Source organism: Rhinoraja longicauda, chromosome 6 (assembly GCF_053455715.1).
Source record: "Rhinoraja longicauda isolate Sanriku21f chromosome 6, sRhiLon1.1, whole genome shotgun sequence".
NCBI classification, from domain to species: Eukaryota; Metazoa; Chordata; class Chondrichthyes; order Rajiformes; family Arhynchobatidae; genus Rhinoraja; species Rhinoraja longicauda.
The window spans coordinates 67,216,064-67,229,763 of NC_135958.1; the positions used below are offsets into that span (position 1 = coordinate 67,216,064).

A 13,700-nucleotide genomic window follows, 5' to 3' on the forward strand; every position below is an offset into this window, starting at 1 on the left:
TCTACAGCAAATATCTACGACAAAACAAATATTGTAGATGCAAGAAATCTGAAAACAAGAGCAGTACAATGGCACAGCTGGTAGAGCTGCTGCTTCACAGTGCCAGAGCCCCGGATTCGATCCTGACCGAGTGCTGCTTGTGTGGAGTTTGCACATTCTCCCTATCACCACGTGGGCTTCCTCCCACATCCCCAAAGACACCAGTTTTTGTAGGTTAATTAGCCTCTAAAATTGGCCCATGTGTGTTGAGAGTGGATAAGAAATAGAATAACAAAGAACTAATGTGAACAAATGATCGCTGGCCAGCATGGACATGGTGAGCAGAAAGTGCAGGAAAATAACTACAGATGCTGGTACAAATCGAAGGTATTTATTCACAAAATGCTGGAGTAACTCAGCAGGTCAGGCAGCATCTCAGGAGAGAAGGAATGGGTGGCGTTTCGGGTCGAGAAGAAGGGCCTCGACCCGAAACGTCACCCATTCCTTCTCTCCTGAGATGCTGCCTGACCTGCTGAGTTACTCCAGCATTTTGTGAATAAATACCTTCGATTTGGTGAGCAGAAAGAGTGCAGAAAAGATTCACCAGGACTTCAGTTATGCAGAGAAGCTGAATAGGTTGGAGTTTTTTTTTTCTTTGGAATGTAGGGGGCTTTGGGTTGATCTCATTGAAGTATACAAAATCATAAGGGGGCATGGATAAATTGAATGCTCAATCGTTTTCCAAGGGTAAAGGAATCTAAAACTAGAGGACATACGCTTAAGGTGAGAAGGGAGATTTAAGATCCTCAGTAACTTTTTCCACGCAGAGTGTAATCCATACGCAGAATGAACACAAGAGGAAGTTATAGAAGCGGATACAATTATTATTTTCAAAAGATATTTGGACAGATACAAATTGGAAGGTTTATTGGGAAATGGACCAAATCCAGGCAAATGGGATTAGCCTAGAATGCCAACTTCATCAGCATGGACAAGTTGGACTAAAGAACCCAATTCCATACTATACAGCACTATGACTGAATATACAACAAAGAAGAGCTCTCGGATAGAGTGAGACAAAAAGTTTAACATAGTCTGTTCATTGAGTTTATAATGAGCAGATTAAGAAGGAACCACAGGAGGTAGTGTATTTAGGCTTCCAGACAAGGGACTATTAAACACGTTTGGGATACACTATGTTGGAGTAATGTACTGACAAGGATGACAGGTTTGCTTCATATCAGAAAATTATAAATTGAGAGGCAGAGATTGTACTTCACAAACAATATCAATGATTTGAATGTGGGAGATCAGGTTGAACATATGCAAGTAAATTGGCAGCAGCGTGGACTTCAAGGGAGATGCAAACTATGGGGAATACACAGACTAATCAAATGGGCAAGACAGTCGAGTATGATATTGAAAAATGCAAGGTTGACCACTTTGACAGAAATAAAAGTAACAATTTTTCAATTGTTCATCTTAAAAAAGTTCAGAGGAACCAGCGCGCTTGAATAAGAAATCACTGTAGATGTAGAACGTGTAGACACAGCAGGCAACTAGGAAGGCAAACGTGAGTTGCAAGAGGATTTAAGTGCAAGATCTCCCTACATAAGGAAGGGAATACTTGAGTGCAACGAAGGTTTGCCAGATTGATTTCTGGGATGACAAATTTGAAATATCACGATGATATAAATTGGGCTTTATTCTCCAGAGTTATAAGAATGAGGTGATCTTACTAAGTTCTTATAGGGTTTGACAGGGCACATGGTGTTTGGTGTTTCTCCTAGCTAAGTGCCAAGAACCAGGGGTCATAATTTCAAAATAAGGGAGTGGCTATTGACAAATAAGAAATTTCTTCATCCAACAGGTCACAATTTCTGGAATTCTCTACCTAAAAAGGACTGTGAAGGTTCAGTTGCTGCGCGTATTCAAGACAAATAGAAACCAAATTCTGGAAATACATAGCATTGTCCAAATGTTGATTCGCCTTTTGAAGATTTTCGCCATTCATTTTGAATTCCTACTTCCAGCATATCCAGCTTTCTGTTTACACTTGATATTTACAGATATTATCAAGAGTCAAGGTCATAAGGCACAATTAAAGCGAGTCATCTATCACCTCCCCAGTTTATCTCAGACATCTTTGGTCCACAATATTATTCTGATGACGTCGAGCACAAGCGAGGAACAGCATTTCAACTTTCCACTAAGCATGTTATCACCCACTCGACATGGACCAACAGAACAGTACAGTAATAAGCCCACAATTCAGTACCAAACAATATCAAGACTAACTCTCATCTACCTGCACATAAAGCATCTCTCTCCATTTCCTGCATATCCACATGCCTATCCAAAGGTTTTTGAAATACCACTATTGTATCTGACTCCATCATCACCCCCAGCAGTGTTTTCTAGGTACTCTCCGCCCTCTGTGTAAAAAGCTTGCCCTGCACATCACCTTTAAACTATGCCCCCGTTACCTTAAAGCTGTGTCCTCTCGTATTTGATATTTCTATCCTGAAAAAAGATTTTGACTGTCTATCCTATCTAAGCCTTTCATAATTGTATATACCTCTAATCAGGCCTTCCCACAACCTCTGGCGATCCACAGAAAACAACCCAAGTCTGTTCAACCTCCCCTTATAGCTAATACCTCCAAATCCAGGCATCATTCTGGTAATCCTCCTCTGATACCTTTTCCAAAGCCTCCACATCCTTCCTGTATGTGGGCAACCAGAACTACATGCAATATTCCAATAATCACCCCTCCCATTTCCTCATGGACCTGGTTCAGGTTTTTTCATTTTGTCTGCATCATTTTTTTGCTAACTGCCTATTCTTAAAATAATTCTTACCGTTACAACTTTGGACTGAGCCCTAACTGACCTTCCTTCTGTTCTTTCCATTCCTTCCCTACTCAACTTAACATTTCTTGCTTCTCGTGTTCCGATGAAGGATTCTCGACACGAAATGTTGACTATTGGTTCATTACCCAGTGTTGCGGTCTGACCTGCTGAATGCTTCCAGCATTCTCTGTTTAAGAAAGAATCCATGATTGGCACTTAAGAACACTTGAGCATGTTCTGCAGAAATTAGCAAAATGACTAACCTTATTGAACTGAAACAAGTCCTGCTTGATACGTTCTCTGTGTAACTCATTCCCATGTCTTCGGAATCTCTTCATTGCTCTTACTCAATGGTGACAAAGCAGCTTCCACACAACAGCCAAGTGAGCAGCTCCTGCACAAAGAAGATATAAATGGTTGATTCACAATTGAACAGATGCCAACACTTGCCCTTTTTCCAGCTTTTGACAGCAGGGTACTCTCAGTTAAACATGCACAGCTTAACTGCAGAACCTGGAACATCAAGTCCTTTGTGAAGCTGTGTCTAACCAGATCACACAGCTGGCAGACATTCAGTTGGCAATCATTAACCTCCATGTTTACAAAAGCACAGTTCAAACAGTGCTTCTTCCACAAGACATTTGATATACAGAACAACTCATTACAGCCCCATCAACATTGCTTAGTTACAGAACTGGGTTTCTAGATTGCTCCCTACTAATGATCTCCTCCGAAAATATATTCTGCTCAAAGATGCTGTTTCAGGATGGACTGGTGTAGCACAAGGACACAATTGGCTATTTAGTTAATTGAATCTTCAAAACGATGGCAAGTATCTAGCAAATGATGTCCTCTTTCTTTGGTAAATGTGGTTTCCCTCTGCTGTCTTAGATGGATCCTTCACAAGCATCTCCAGTGTCCCATAGTTCCTCTCTCGTTCCCCCTCCCACCAGACAGAACCTGGTCCTTTCACTGCATTAGCCTCCGCATTCAACATATTCTCCGACATTTCCACCACCTTCAGTGTGATCCCACCACCGGTCACATCTTCCTATTGCCACTGCTTTCTGCAGAGACTGTTCCCACTGCAACCTTCTTTCACATCCCTTCCCATTCAAACCACCCCTTCCCAGGTACTTTACCCTGCAATCACCTGTCCGTATACTGCCTCCCTCACATCCATCCGGGGACCCCAGCGGTCCTTCCAGGTGGGACAGAGGTTCACATGCACCTCCTCTAACCTCATCTACTGCATTGGGTACTCCTCTATATTAGTGAGATCAAATGTAGAGTAGACAACCATTTTGAACACTTGTGCTCGGTCTGCCAATGCCTGCTGGATCTGCCAGCTGCTAAACATTTTAATTCCTCTTCCCATGCGGACCTCCATTTCTGGGCCTCCTCCATTGCCAGAGTGACGGCACACAAGCTGATCGAGGAACAGTACCTCATATTCCGCTTGGGTAGCTTACAATCCAATGATATGATCATTGAATTCTCTAATTTTAAGTAATTGACATACAAACAACCCCTCTTCTCCCCCCCACCATTCTTTCTTCCCCCTCTCTTCCCTGTGCCCCACCCAGAAGTGCACTCATTTCTACCTTTCTCCACCCCTCCCTCCCCGACACCCCTTGTCCCCTTCCATCTACATTCATTCCTCTGGCTTCACATTTTGTCTTTTCTCCTTATTTTACACTTTTGATCTTTTCATCTCTGGCTTTTGTTCAGCCATCTTTGAATCACACCCCCTCCCTCCACAAACACCTGTTTCCACCCATCACTTGCCACACTTTGTTCCATTCCCCCAGTTCTAACTTTCTCAGTCCACCTACCCCCCCCCCCCCCCCCCCAATCACCACCACTTCTTAAAGGCCTCAACCTGAAACATTGACTATCCATGTTCCCCAGACATGCTGCCCGACCCGCTGAATTATTCCAGCACTGTCTTTTTTAGAGTCCCATAATGCCATTTTCAGTACTTGGCCAATATGTCTATTATATTATCTATTCTGCTTTAAAGATCCAAACTGTACAGTCTTTCATTGGCCAACGTTGGAATTCTTCATATCTTTGTTCATTAACATCTCTTAGTAACTCAATGCTTCGATCTAGACATCTTGCATGTCATGGGCCAATTAGGAAAGAATGTCTTTTTATTCCTCATAATTTCAAAAGATATTGAACAGTTTACCTCAGATGTCCTTAGCAGATACTAGTCATATCAGCTTGAGCAGTCATCATTTCCCTACCATCACAAATCAAAAATGTATCAGTCCCACAAGTTACAAGTCCTCTGGCATTCAATAGAACTAACATCCATGGATATACCTCGTTCCTGACTTGCAAAGCCAAATGGTGGCTATCTGTAACCAACAAAATGTATTTCAGTCTCAGTCCCCTCATTGTAAACAACTAATTTCTAATTCCCTAGATTCCCTCTCATCTTTAAATATCTGATGGACAGGTGCAATTTTCCAATACAAAGGAATTGTTCACGACTTGAGAGAACTTCATGGTAGCTTAAGAGTCTGCAAAAATTCTAATCTGCCAGAGTGGAAATTACCTGGTTCTGAATATACAGCATAGCTTAATGGCTATCTTAACTAAACTAATTATGTTCATTATGGTAATTCTCCAATTCCAATTCAATATTAATTTCCTTACACCCTGAATACTGTTTAGGGTTTAGTTTAGAGAGATACAGTGTGGAAATAGGCTCCTTCTGCCCACCAAGTCCACGCAGACAATCGATCACCCATACACTAGCTCCATGTTATCCCACTTTCACATCCTACACACGAGAGACACGGTTGTGATGTTAAATTCTGTTATGACAATATTCGGCAGTTATCTTACCCATGAGGAGATCATCCACAATTAACTGAGTCAGTCTACATCTCACTGCATGGCAGTTCACCTGGTCCAAATGCAGAATCTGTAGTTTGTTTCATCTGAACAAGCCAGGGATAAAAGTCATTACTCCAAATGTTGGCTCCATTGATGAGTTATTTTAAAAAACGGGCTCAATACATATCAGAACAGATACTCCATACTACAACAGGTAACTAGCCTAAATATGATCCAGAAATACACTAGACTGGTCATTCCAGTTTAAAGTTAAAATCTGTCCTTTAATTGTACACTTATCTAATTTGTGCTCATATACTTTCTCACCTACTAGTTGCTATCAAACCTACATATCTCTCCAATTTAAATTCTACACTTCTCCAGCCACATTTCCTACCGATCCCTGACCTACTTTTTCTTATCCGCAATGTCAACATAATGCAATTGTCAAAATGGTGAACATGGTGATCAATCTGCAGATCAAACATCACATATGTTTCCTGGTCTGCTGAGGGTTTCTAGCGTTTTCAGCTTTTATTTCAGATTTCCAGTATCTGCAGTTTTGTTGATCTTCATTTACTCCTGATCATTATACGAATAATATTTTTAGACTTTCTATATTTTCATTTATACTCCACATCAACAGGAAAACATACCGAGCTAGCATATAGCAGAAATACAAAAGTGCACATTTGTACACTTCAGGAAAAATGATTTGTAATTATGGCAAAAACCTAGATTGTAAACTGTCTGAGAATCTTAAAGTTGTGCAGAGAAATATTTCCAGAAATCAGCACCCAGACAATTCTACAAATGTGATTATAAAGCTCACTTCACTGGTAAAAGCTAATCAAATTGCAGATTGCGTAGTGTAATTAGAAGCGACTTCTGAAACTGCAAAATTAATATACAAAAATCAAATTAAGGGCACAGCAAACTGAAATGTGAATGACTAACAAGCAACTTAAGAGCTGTCCTTAAAATTCCAGTAATACCCAACTGTCAGCACCAATGTCTCAACTAGGAGCCAAAGCACATCTATGTATGAAAGAGGATCCAACTTAATATTTACATAAACAGATGGCTGGCAAGATATAACCATCTGCAAAACTGCCTGTCTGCATCTCAAGAATAATACCAAAAATGATCAAACACAGAATGATCCACAGGTTGAATGGGCTGAAGTTGTACTTCAACATACAGCGGGTTCCAATTTTAACCAGTATTTTCTCAGTCACTCATTTACACCTGCATCGGGGTGCAATGGCTTCAACACTTCTAACTCCAGTCGTTGGAATTAAAGAAATCAAACCTAAATTTAGAGATTATATCAAAATTTACAGACAATAGTGTATATTTAGTCAATATTATCAGAGCATTGACACCTAGCAGAAGTCTGATAATGTCCACCTATTAGAGCATTTTTTGATACCATCATTTGCAACGTTTGCCATGGTACACAAGGAATATTACACAATGTTAATTCATTAACAAAACCACAACTCACATCTCATCCGCTCTCAAAGCTAAATTTACTCTCCAATTCAATTGAAGCCTTTGTAGAAAACATTTATTTGAACAACAAACCAAAAAACCATCCTTGCGCATTTTCCTGGCTCAGCTGGTTCTTTTGCAACATACCCTGCATATTGCATCTGCATTGTATATCACTACCCACTGAGAGGTTTTTTCTTCCTTCAAAGAAAACCAGTGTCTCTCCACCACCATCTCCATTGAACCTGGTTGAATTTACTCCCCATATCATCCAGGACCAAAGGAGACAAGAGATTGCAGATGGTGGAATATAGAGTAAAAAAAAACATCTGCCCATCATCCTGTCCTTACCAGATTACAATTATTACTCTTCAGCTGCCATCTTCACCCTTTCCATCTTCCCAACCCCATTTTTCTCCATTTGCACATCAACCCATTCCACCTAACTATCGCCATCCTATCTCTCCCATTCACTACTTTACATTTGATATCTTCCATCTACAGTCATGTCCTGAAGCAGGGTCTTGACCCAAAATGTTGACCATCCCTTGGCCTCCACAGATGTTGCTTGACCACTGAGCTGCTCTGGCCGTCTCACCCTGCACATTCCTTCCAAGTAAAGCAGCAATTTATCTGTACTATTTCCACTTTGATATAGAAAATGTGTCATCACAATCTGGCCTATATACTGAAGAAATCAAACAGTAAAGACAGATTTATTTTTTTGCAGAATACCTCTGCTTAATCCACAAGTGGCTACTCCAACTTCAACTGTCTATGGCCTCCTACACAGTTCCAGTGAAACTTACACAAGCATCTCATCTTCCAACTTAGAATTTTCAGAACTCAACAATAAATTAGAAAAGCAGATAAATCAATCTTGCATCTCATTTACAAGACTCCGTTTCTCCCTTTTATTATGTCACTTTCCATTTGTCTCCTATTTATCTCACCTCCAGATATGTCATTACTGTGCTCTATCAGCTGTCACCACCATTATGTGCAACATTCAATCTCCTCTGATCTTTACCCCAAAGAACTTCTTGTTCCCTCTGCCTCCCTCTTCCTTTCCTTGCAACTTAAACAAAAGGCACAACTCTACACCATTCTCTGGTGAATGAGTCTTCGACCATTAATTTCCAAAACTGAACAGCAGGTGGCTCCACAGACTAAATGGTGTCTAAATGCTTTCACATTCATGTCAAAATTTTGCTCCTTCAGGTTACTGGTATTAATTTCCTTTAGGATTACTTGTTGGCTCATAGGTGAAGATGAAGTTCTGCTTGCACAGGTGGGCATGGACATCCAAAGAGCACTATACCGTGCCCAGGATCCAACTTTTTAGTGTCGTTTTTAGTTTAGAGATACAGCACGGAAACAGGCCCTTCAGCTCACCGGGTCTGCACCGACCAGCAATCCCCGCATATTAACACTACCCTACCCACAGTAGGGACAGTTTTTACATTTACCAAACCAATTAACCTACAAACCTGTACGTCTTTGGAGTGTCGGAGGAAACCAAAGATCGCAGAGAAAACCCACATGGTCATGGGGAGAACATACAAACTCTGTACAGACAGCACCCGTGGTCGGGATCGAACCTGGGTCTCCGGCGCTGCAAGTGCTGTAAGGCAGCAACTCTACCGCTGCGCCACCGTGCCGCCCTGTGGGCCCAACAGCAGCAAGAAAGATGTTTTGAGGACGTGGTTGCCAAGAGAAATAATTGGTATCATACGGGTAATTTATTCTGGACACACATCTCAATGTGTACTGTTAACAAACATGCAATAATTGGATACTTAAATAATGCCACAAAGAATAAAAAGACATGATCATACAATTAGAATGGAGTGGAGCTACCACGAAATTAAACATTGTAAACAATCAAGTCTCAGACACCTCCTACAAATACAACCCGAGTGCCTTCTAAGCTTTCCTGTTACTTTACAGACTTTCCTTCAACGTATTTCTTCAACGTTGACTATTTTTCTTCATCTCTAAACATACAATGTTCTAAGGATGGGGTACTTTTTCTGCTATCAGTAACATCAGATCCTGAATGATACAGCTGCATTATATCACCTTTGCCAATCTAATTACAGCAGTTGCACCTGTCCACAATAAGCTGTCAAATGGGGACAAAGATTAATCTTCATACTAAAGGGCATGCAGGTAGTATGGTACTTTTAATGTATTAATAAACAGGTTGCACTTTGATCTAGCAATTTGAAATTGTCGTCCATTAGCACGTGAATTATATGGGCCACAATCTGTAACCTCATCCTGGCATTGCCTCTCTGAAGCAATTAAATCCGAGGACTAAGCCTGTTCAATGAAGGGCAATCAGAGTGCATCGTAAAACATATATAAGAGAGAGGTGGCAAATTGGCATATCCAAAATATTAAACAGGCTTATGAGATGAAAAGTAGTGGACAGAGCTAAACTATCACTGCGAACGCTGCGATCTTGCTCAGCTAGTAGAAAAAAACAACACCAAAAAGATTACCATTCTTACTGGTTTGGTGATTTAATGGTTTATCATCAGGTGTACAAGATAGTGTTATCCAGTAAAATCTTACGATACACGAGTAAAGCAGCCAGCACAAAAGAGAAAAGAAACAGCACATAATTCTGAGTCTTAGAATTGAGATTTTAAAGAATTGAGGGACTGTAATAAAAGCAAATAGATGCACTTGGGCCAGCTCAGAGTCACCATGTTCCGGTCGGTACCCCTGCATGTGCATTCTGAAGCATTCGTAACCCTGTTCAGTAGATATAGCAAGTAGACAACCCATCTCAACAAGATTCCAACTTCAGAACCTAATCTTCAAACAATTCCAATAATTCCCCAAGATTTTAAGAATCATGCCCTCGATGGAGCAAAGACTACTCCTGAAGCTTTGGGCCCAGATCCAGGTACACTACTAACCAAGTTATTTCTATAGCGTTACACCACAGATGGTAACAGCAATGTGGAAAATTGCTTGACAGGAGAAATCCAATACAACCAATCATCTTCCAATCAATCAGCAGTCACGTGAAGAATGGTGCTGACAAGGCCATTACGCAGCACTTGCACACCATTAGTTGCACACCAATTTTTTGTCCATTCCTCTAAATTGAAGCACCTCATGCCAAATTACAAACTAGACTTTTGCCATAAAAGTGCAAGGCAAAGAGCCTCTCCAACAAGTCTAATCACCATACTGGACATTCAACAGCGCTACTATCTGTAGTCCTCCTCCCACCACCACTGTGGGAGGGCTTCCCCATGAGAGCAGCAGTAGTTCAAGGTAGCTCAAGATTTAAGGTTAATTTACTCTTGCCATTTGTTGGAGTTTCCAGTAATTTTATTGAAAATGGGAACTGGAGCAGTTTCTAAAAGGGAAAAGGTGAAAAGAATCAATTGAGCGTGTAAAGCAAAGAGAACAAAGGCTGGCAATGAGGAGATTAGCACTGTCTACATCAGAATTAAACTTCAATGCAAGGAGGGGCCAGATTAATGAAAGGCATTAAAAGGAAACTAAAGGAAATCTGTACTGACTCCACTTTTTGATCTCACTGGCCTTTGGGGAATTAAACTGAGCAGGTGAAAGGGTGGGCAGTTGAAAAGCATTTTGATGAGAGCAAATCACAATTTAAATTTAGCAAAGTTATTGGAAAGGACAAAGATCACAGAAATAAAAGTTCCACAGGAAATGTGACCTCTACTCCATCACAGTATTTGGCTTCTGTTCAAACCCTCCCAAATTTCCTTGCAATATAAACCTTGTTTTGTTTCCATCTTACTCTGGTTCCAATGAAAAGTAGTTAATCCGAAATATTAAAAAGGATTCTCTTCACCAATGCTCTCTGACCTCCCTCTCAGCCTGAAATAAATTCATCAGCAACCAAAGGTAGATACAAAATGCTGGAGTAACTCAGCGGGTCAGGCAGCATCTCTGGAGAGAAGAAATGGGTGATGTATCAGGTCGAGACCCTTCCTCAGATTGATGTCAGGGGATGGGGTGGGACAAAGATAGGATGTAGGCGGAGATAGGAAGACTGGTGGGAGAACTGGGAAGGGAGAGGGAATAGAGAGGGAAAGCAGGGGCTATCTGAAGTTAGAGAAGTCAATGTTGATACTGCTGGGATATAAACTACCCAAGAGAAATAAGAGGTGCTGTTTCTCCAATTTGTGCCGGACTTCACTCTGGCAATGGAGAAGGCCCAGGACAGGTCAGATTGGGAATGGGGGGGGGAGTTGAAGTGCTAAGCCACCGGGAAATCAGGTTGGTTGAGATGGACTGAGCGGAGGTATTCTGTGAAACAATCGCCGAGCCTGCGCTTGTTCTCGCCGATGTAGAGAAGTTGACACCAGGAACAGCAGATATAGTAGATGTTGGAGGAGCAGGTGAACCTCTGCCTTACCTGGAAAGACTGTTTGGGTCCTTGGATGGAGTCGAGGTAAAGGGACAGTTGTTGCATCTCCTGCGGTTGCAGGAGAAAGTACCTGGGGAGGGGGTGGTTTGGGTGGGAAGGGACAAGTGGACAGGCAGTTTCAGAGGGAACGGTCTCTGCGGAAAGCAGAAAGGGGTGGAGATGGGAAGATGTGGCCAGTAGTGGGATCCCGTTGGAGGTGGCGGAAATGTTGGAGGATAATATGTTGTATGCGACGGTTGATGGGGTGGAAGGTGAGGACAAGGGGGACTCTGTCCTTGTTACGAATATGGGGAGGGGGATCAAGAGCGGAGCTGCGGGATAATGAGGAGACCCTAGTGACAGCCTCATCTATAATGGAAGTGGGGAACCCCCGTTTCCTAAATAATGAGGACATCTCCGACGCCCTTGTATGGAACACCTCATCCTGGGCACAGATGCGGCGTAGATGGAGGAATTGGTAGTAGGGGATAGAGTTTTGACAGGAAACAGGGTGGGATGAAGTAAAGTCAAGATAGCTATGGAAGACAGTAGGTTTGTTGTAGATGTTGGTCACAAGTCTGTCTCCTTTGATGGAGATGGTGAGCTCCAGAAACTGTAGGGAGATATCAGAGATTGTCCAAGTAAATTTAAGAGCAGGATGTAAATTAGTGGTGAAATTATAGACAATAGACAATAGGTGCAGGAGTAGGCTATTCGGCCCTTCGAGCCAGCACCGCCATTCAATGTGATCATGGCTGATCATTCACAATCAGTACCCCGTTCCTGCCTTCTCCCCATAGCCCCTGACTCCGCTTTCATTAAGAGCTCTATCTAACTCTCTCTTGAAAGCATCCAGAGAATTGGCCTCCACTGCCTTCTGAGGGGAGAGAATTCCACAGATTTACAACTCGGAGTGAAAAACTTTTTCCACACCTCCGTTCTAAATGGCCTACCCCTTATTCTTAAACTGTGGCCTCTGGTTCTGGACTCCCCCAACATCGGGAACATATTTCCTGCCTCTAGCGTGTCCAATCCCTTAATAATCTTATTTGTTTCATTAAGATCCCCTCTCATCCTTCTAAATTCCAGTGTATACAAGCCCAGTTGCTCCAGTCTTTCAACATATGACAGTCCTGCCATTCCAGGAATTAACCTAGTGAACCTACACTGCACTCCCTCAATAGCAAGAATGTCCTTCCTCAAATTTGGAGACCAAAAATTAGTGGTGAAAGTCGATCTGCTGCTTTTCACACCAGTTCTAATCGACGAGAGTCATCAGCAACCAAGTTCTCTTGAAGGGCTCTGCAATGTTCTGAATATAAAAATTGTCACCCCATCTTTACTTCAAATAGCTGACCCCTTATCCTGAAACAATGCAACCTTTTTCTGTACAACAGCAGTTCAATGTGCAAAGTTCTTGGATGAAATTAACTATTTCTCACTTAATAACCACTTCACATTAATGCAACTGATGAAACAGCTCAATATTCATAAGGCATTCACTCCTGGATCACTGGGACAGTTTCTGTGGAAAGTGGGACAAGCACAGGCAGAACTGATGCACCTTGGAACATAGAAAAGTATAGTACAGGAACAGGGCTTATGGCCCAGTCTCTGTTAAACAAGAGGTCAAGATAAATTAATCGCATCTGCTCAAGCATGACCCATACACCGCCCCCCACTCCCTGCAGATGGATGTCCCTTTCTAAAAACATCTTAAACACTAACTGCCTCCACCATCACAGGTGAAATGTTCCTGGCACCCATTACCCTCTTTTAAAAACTTCCCTCACCCATCTCTTTTAATTTTTGCTCTTCTCTCCTTCAAGCTATGCACTCCTATCTTTGACATTTCCACCCTGGGGGAAATGGTTCTGAATGCCTACCCTATCTTTGCCTCTCATAATTTCATATACTTCTACCAGGTATCCCTTCAGCCTCCGATGTTCCACAGAAAACAATCCTTCACCATAGTGGGACCAATACTTTGTTGGGAAGGCTTTAACAGAGTTGATAAGGGAGAGGGCCTCTCTGCACAGGACCCTTTGGTGAAAGGAGGGCTCCCAGAAGAGTACCTTGGGAGATAGGACTAAATTTCAACATTATTAGGCAGAAGCTAGAGA

General features: G+C 41.9%; 1 protein-coding gene across 5 annotated transcripts in view; it reads right to left on the reverse strand.

The window, feature by feature from the left end:
- Positions 1 to 13,700, reverse strand: part of llgl2 (LLGL scribble cell polarity complex component 2) — a 76,773-nt gene that overhangs the window by 38,963 nt on the left and 24,110 nt on the right. For 4 of the 5 annotated variants that reach the window (XM_078401231.1, XM_078401233.1, XM_078401229.1 and 1 more), the window contains exon 2: positions 3,095 to 3,225. In XM_078401231.1, the coding sequence (XP_078257357.1) occupies positions 3,095 to 3,169 (75 nt within the window). In that variant the 5' untranslated portion in view covers positions 3,170 to 3,225. Of the gene's footprint in view, positions 1 to 3,094; positions 3,226 to 5,690; positions 5,786 to 13,700 lie in introns of all 5 variants that reach the window. The other variant, XM_078401230.1, reaches the window with a different exon arrangement.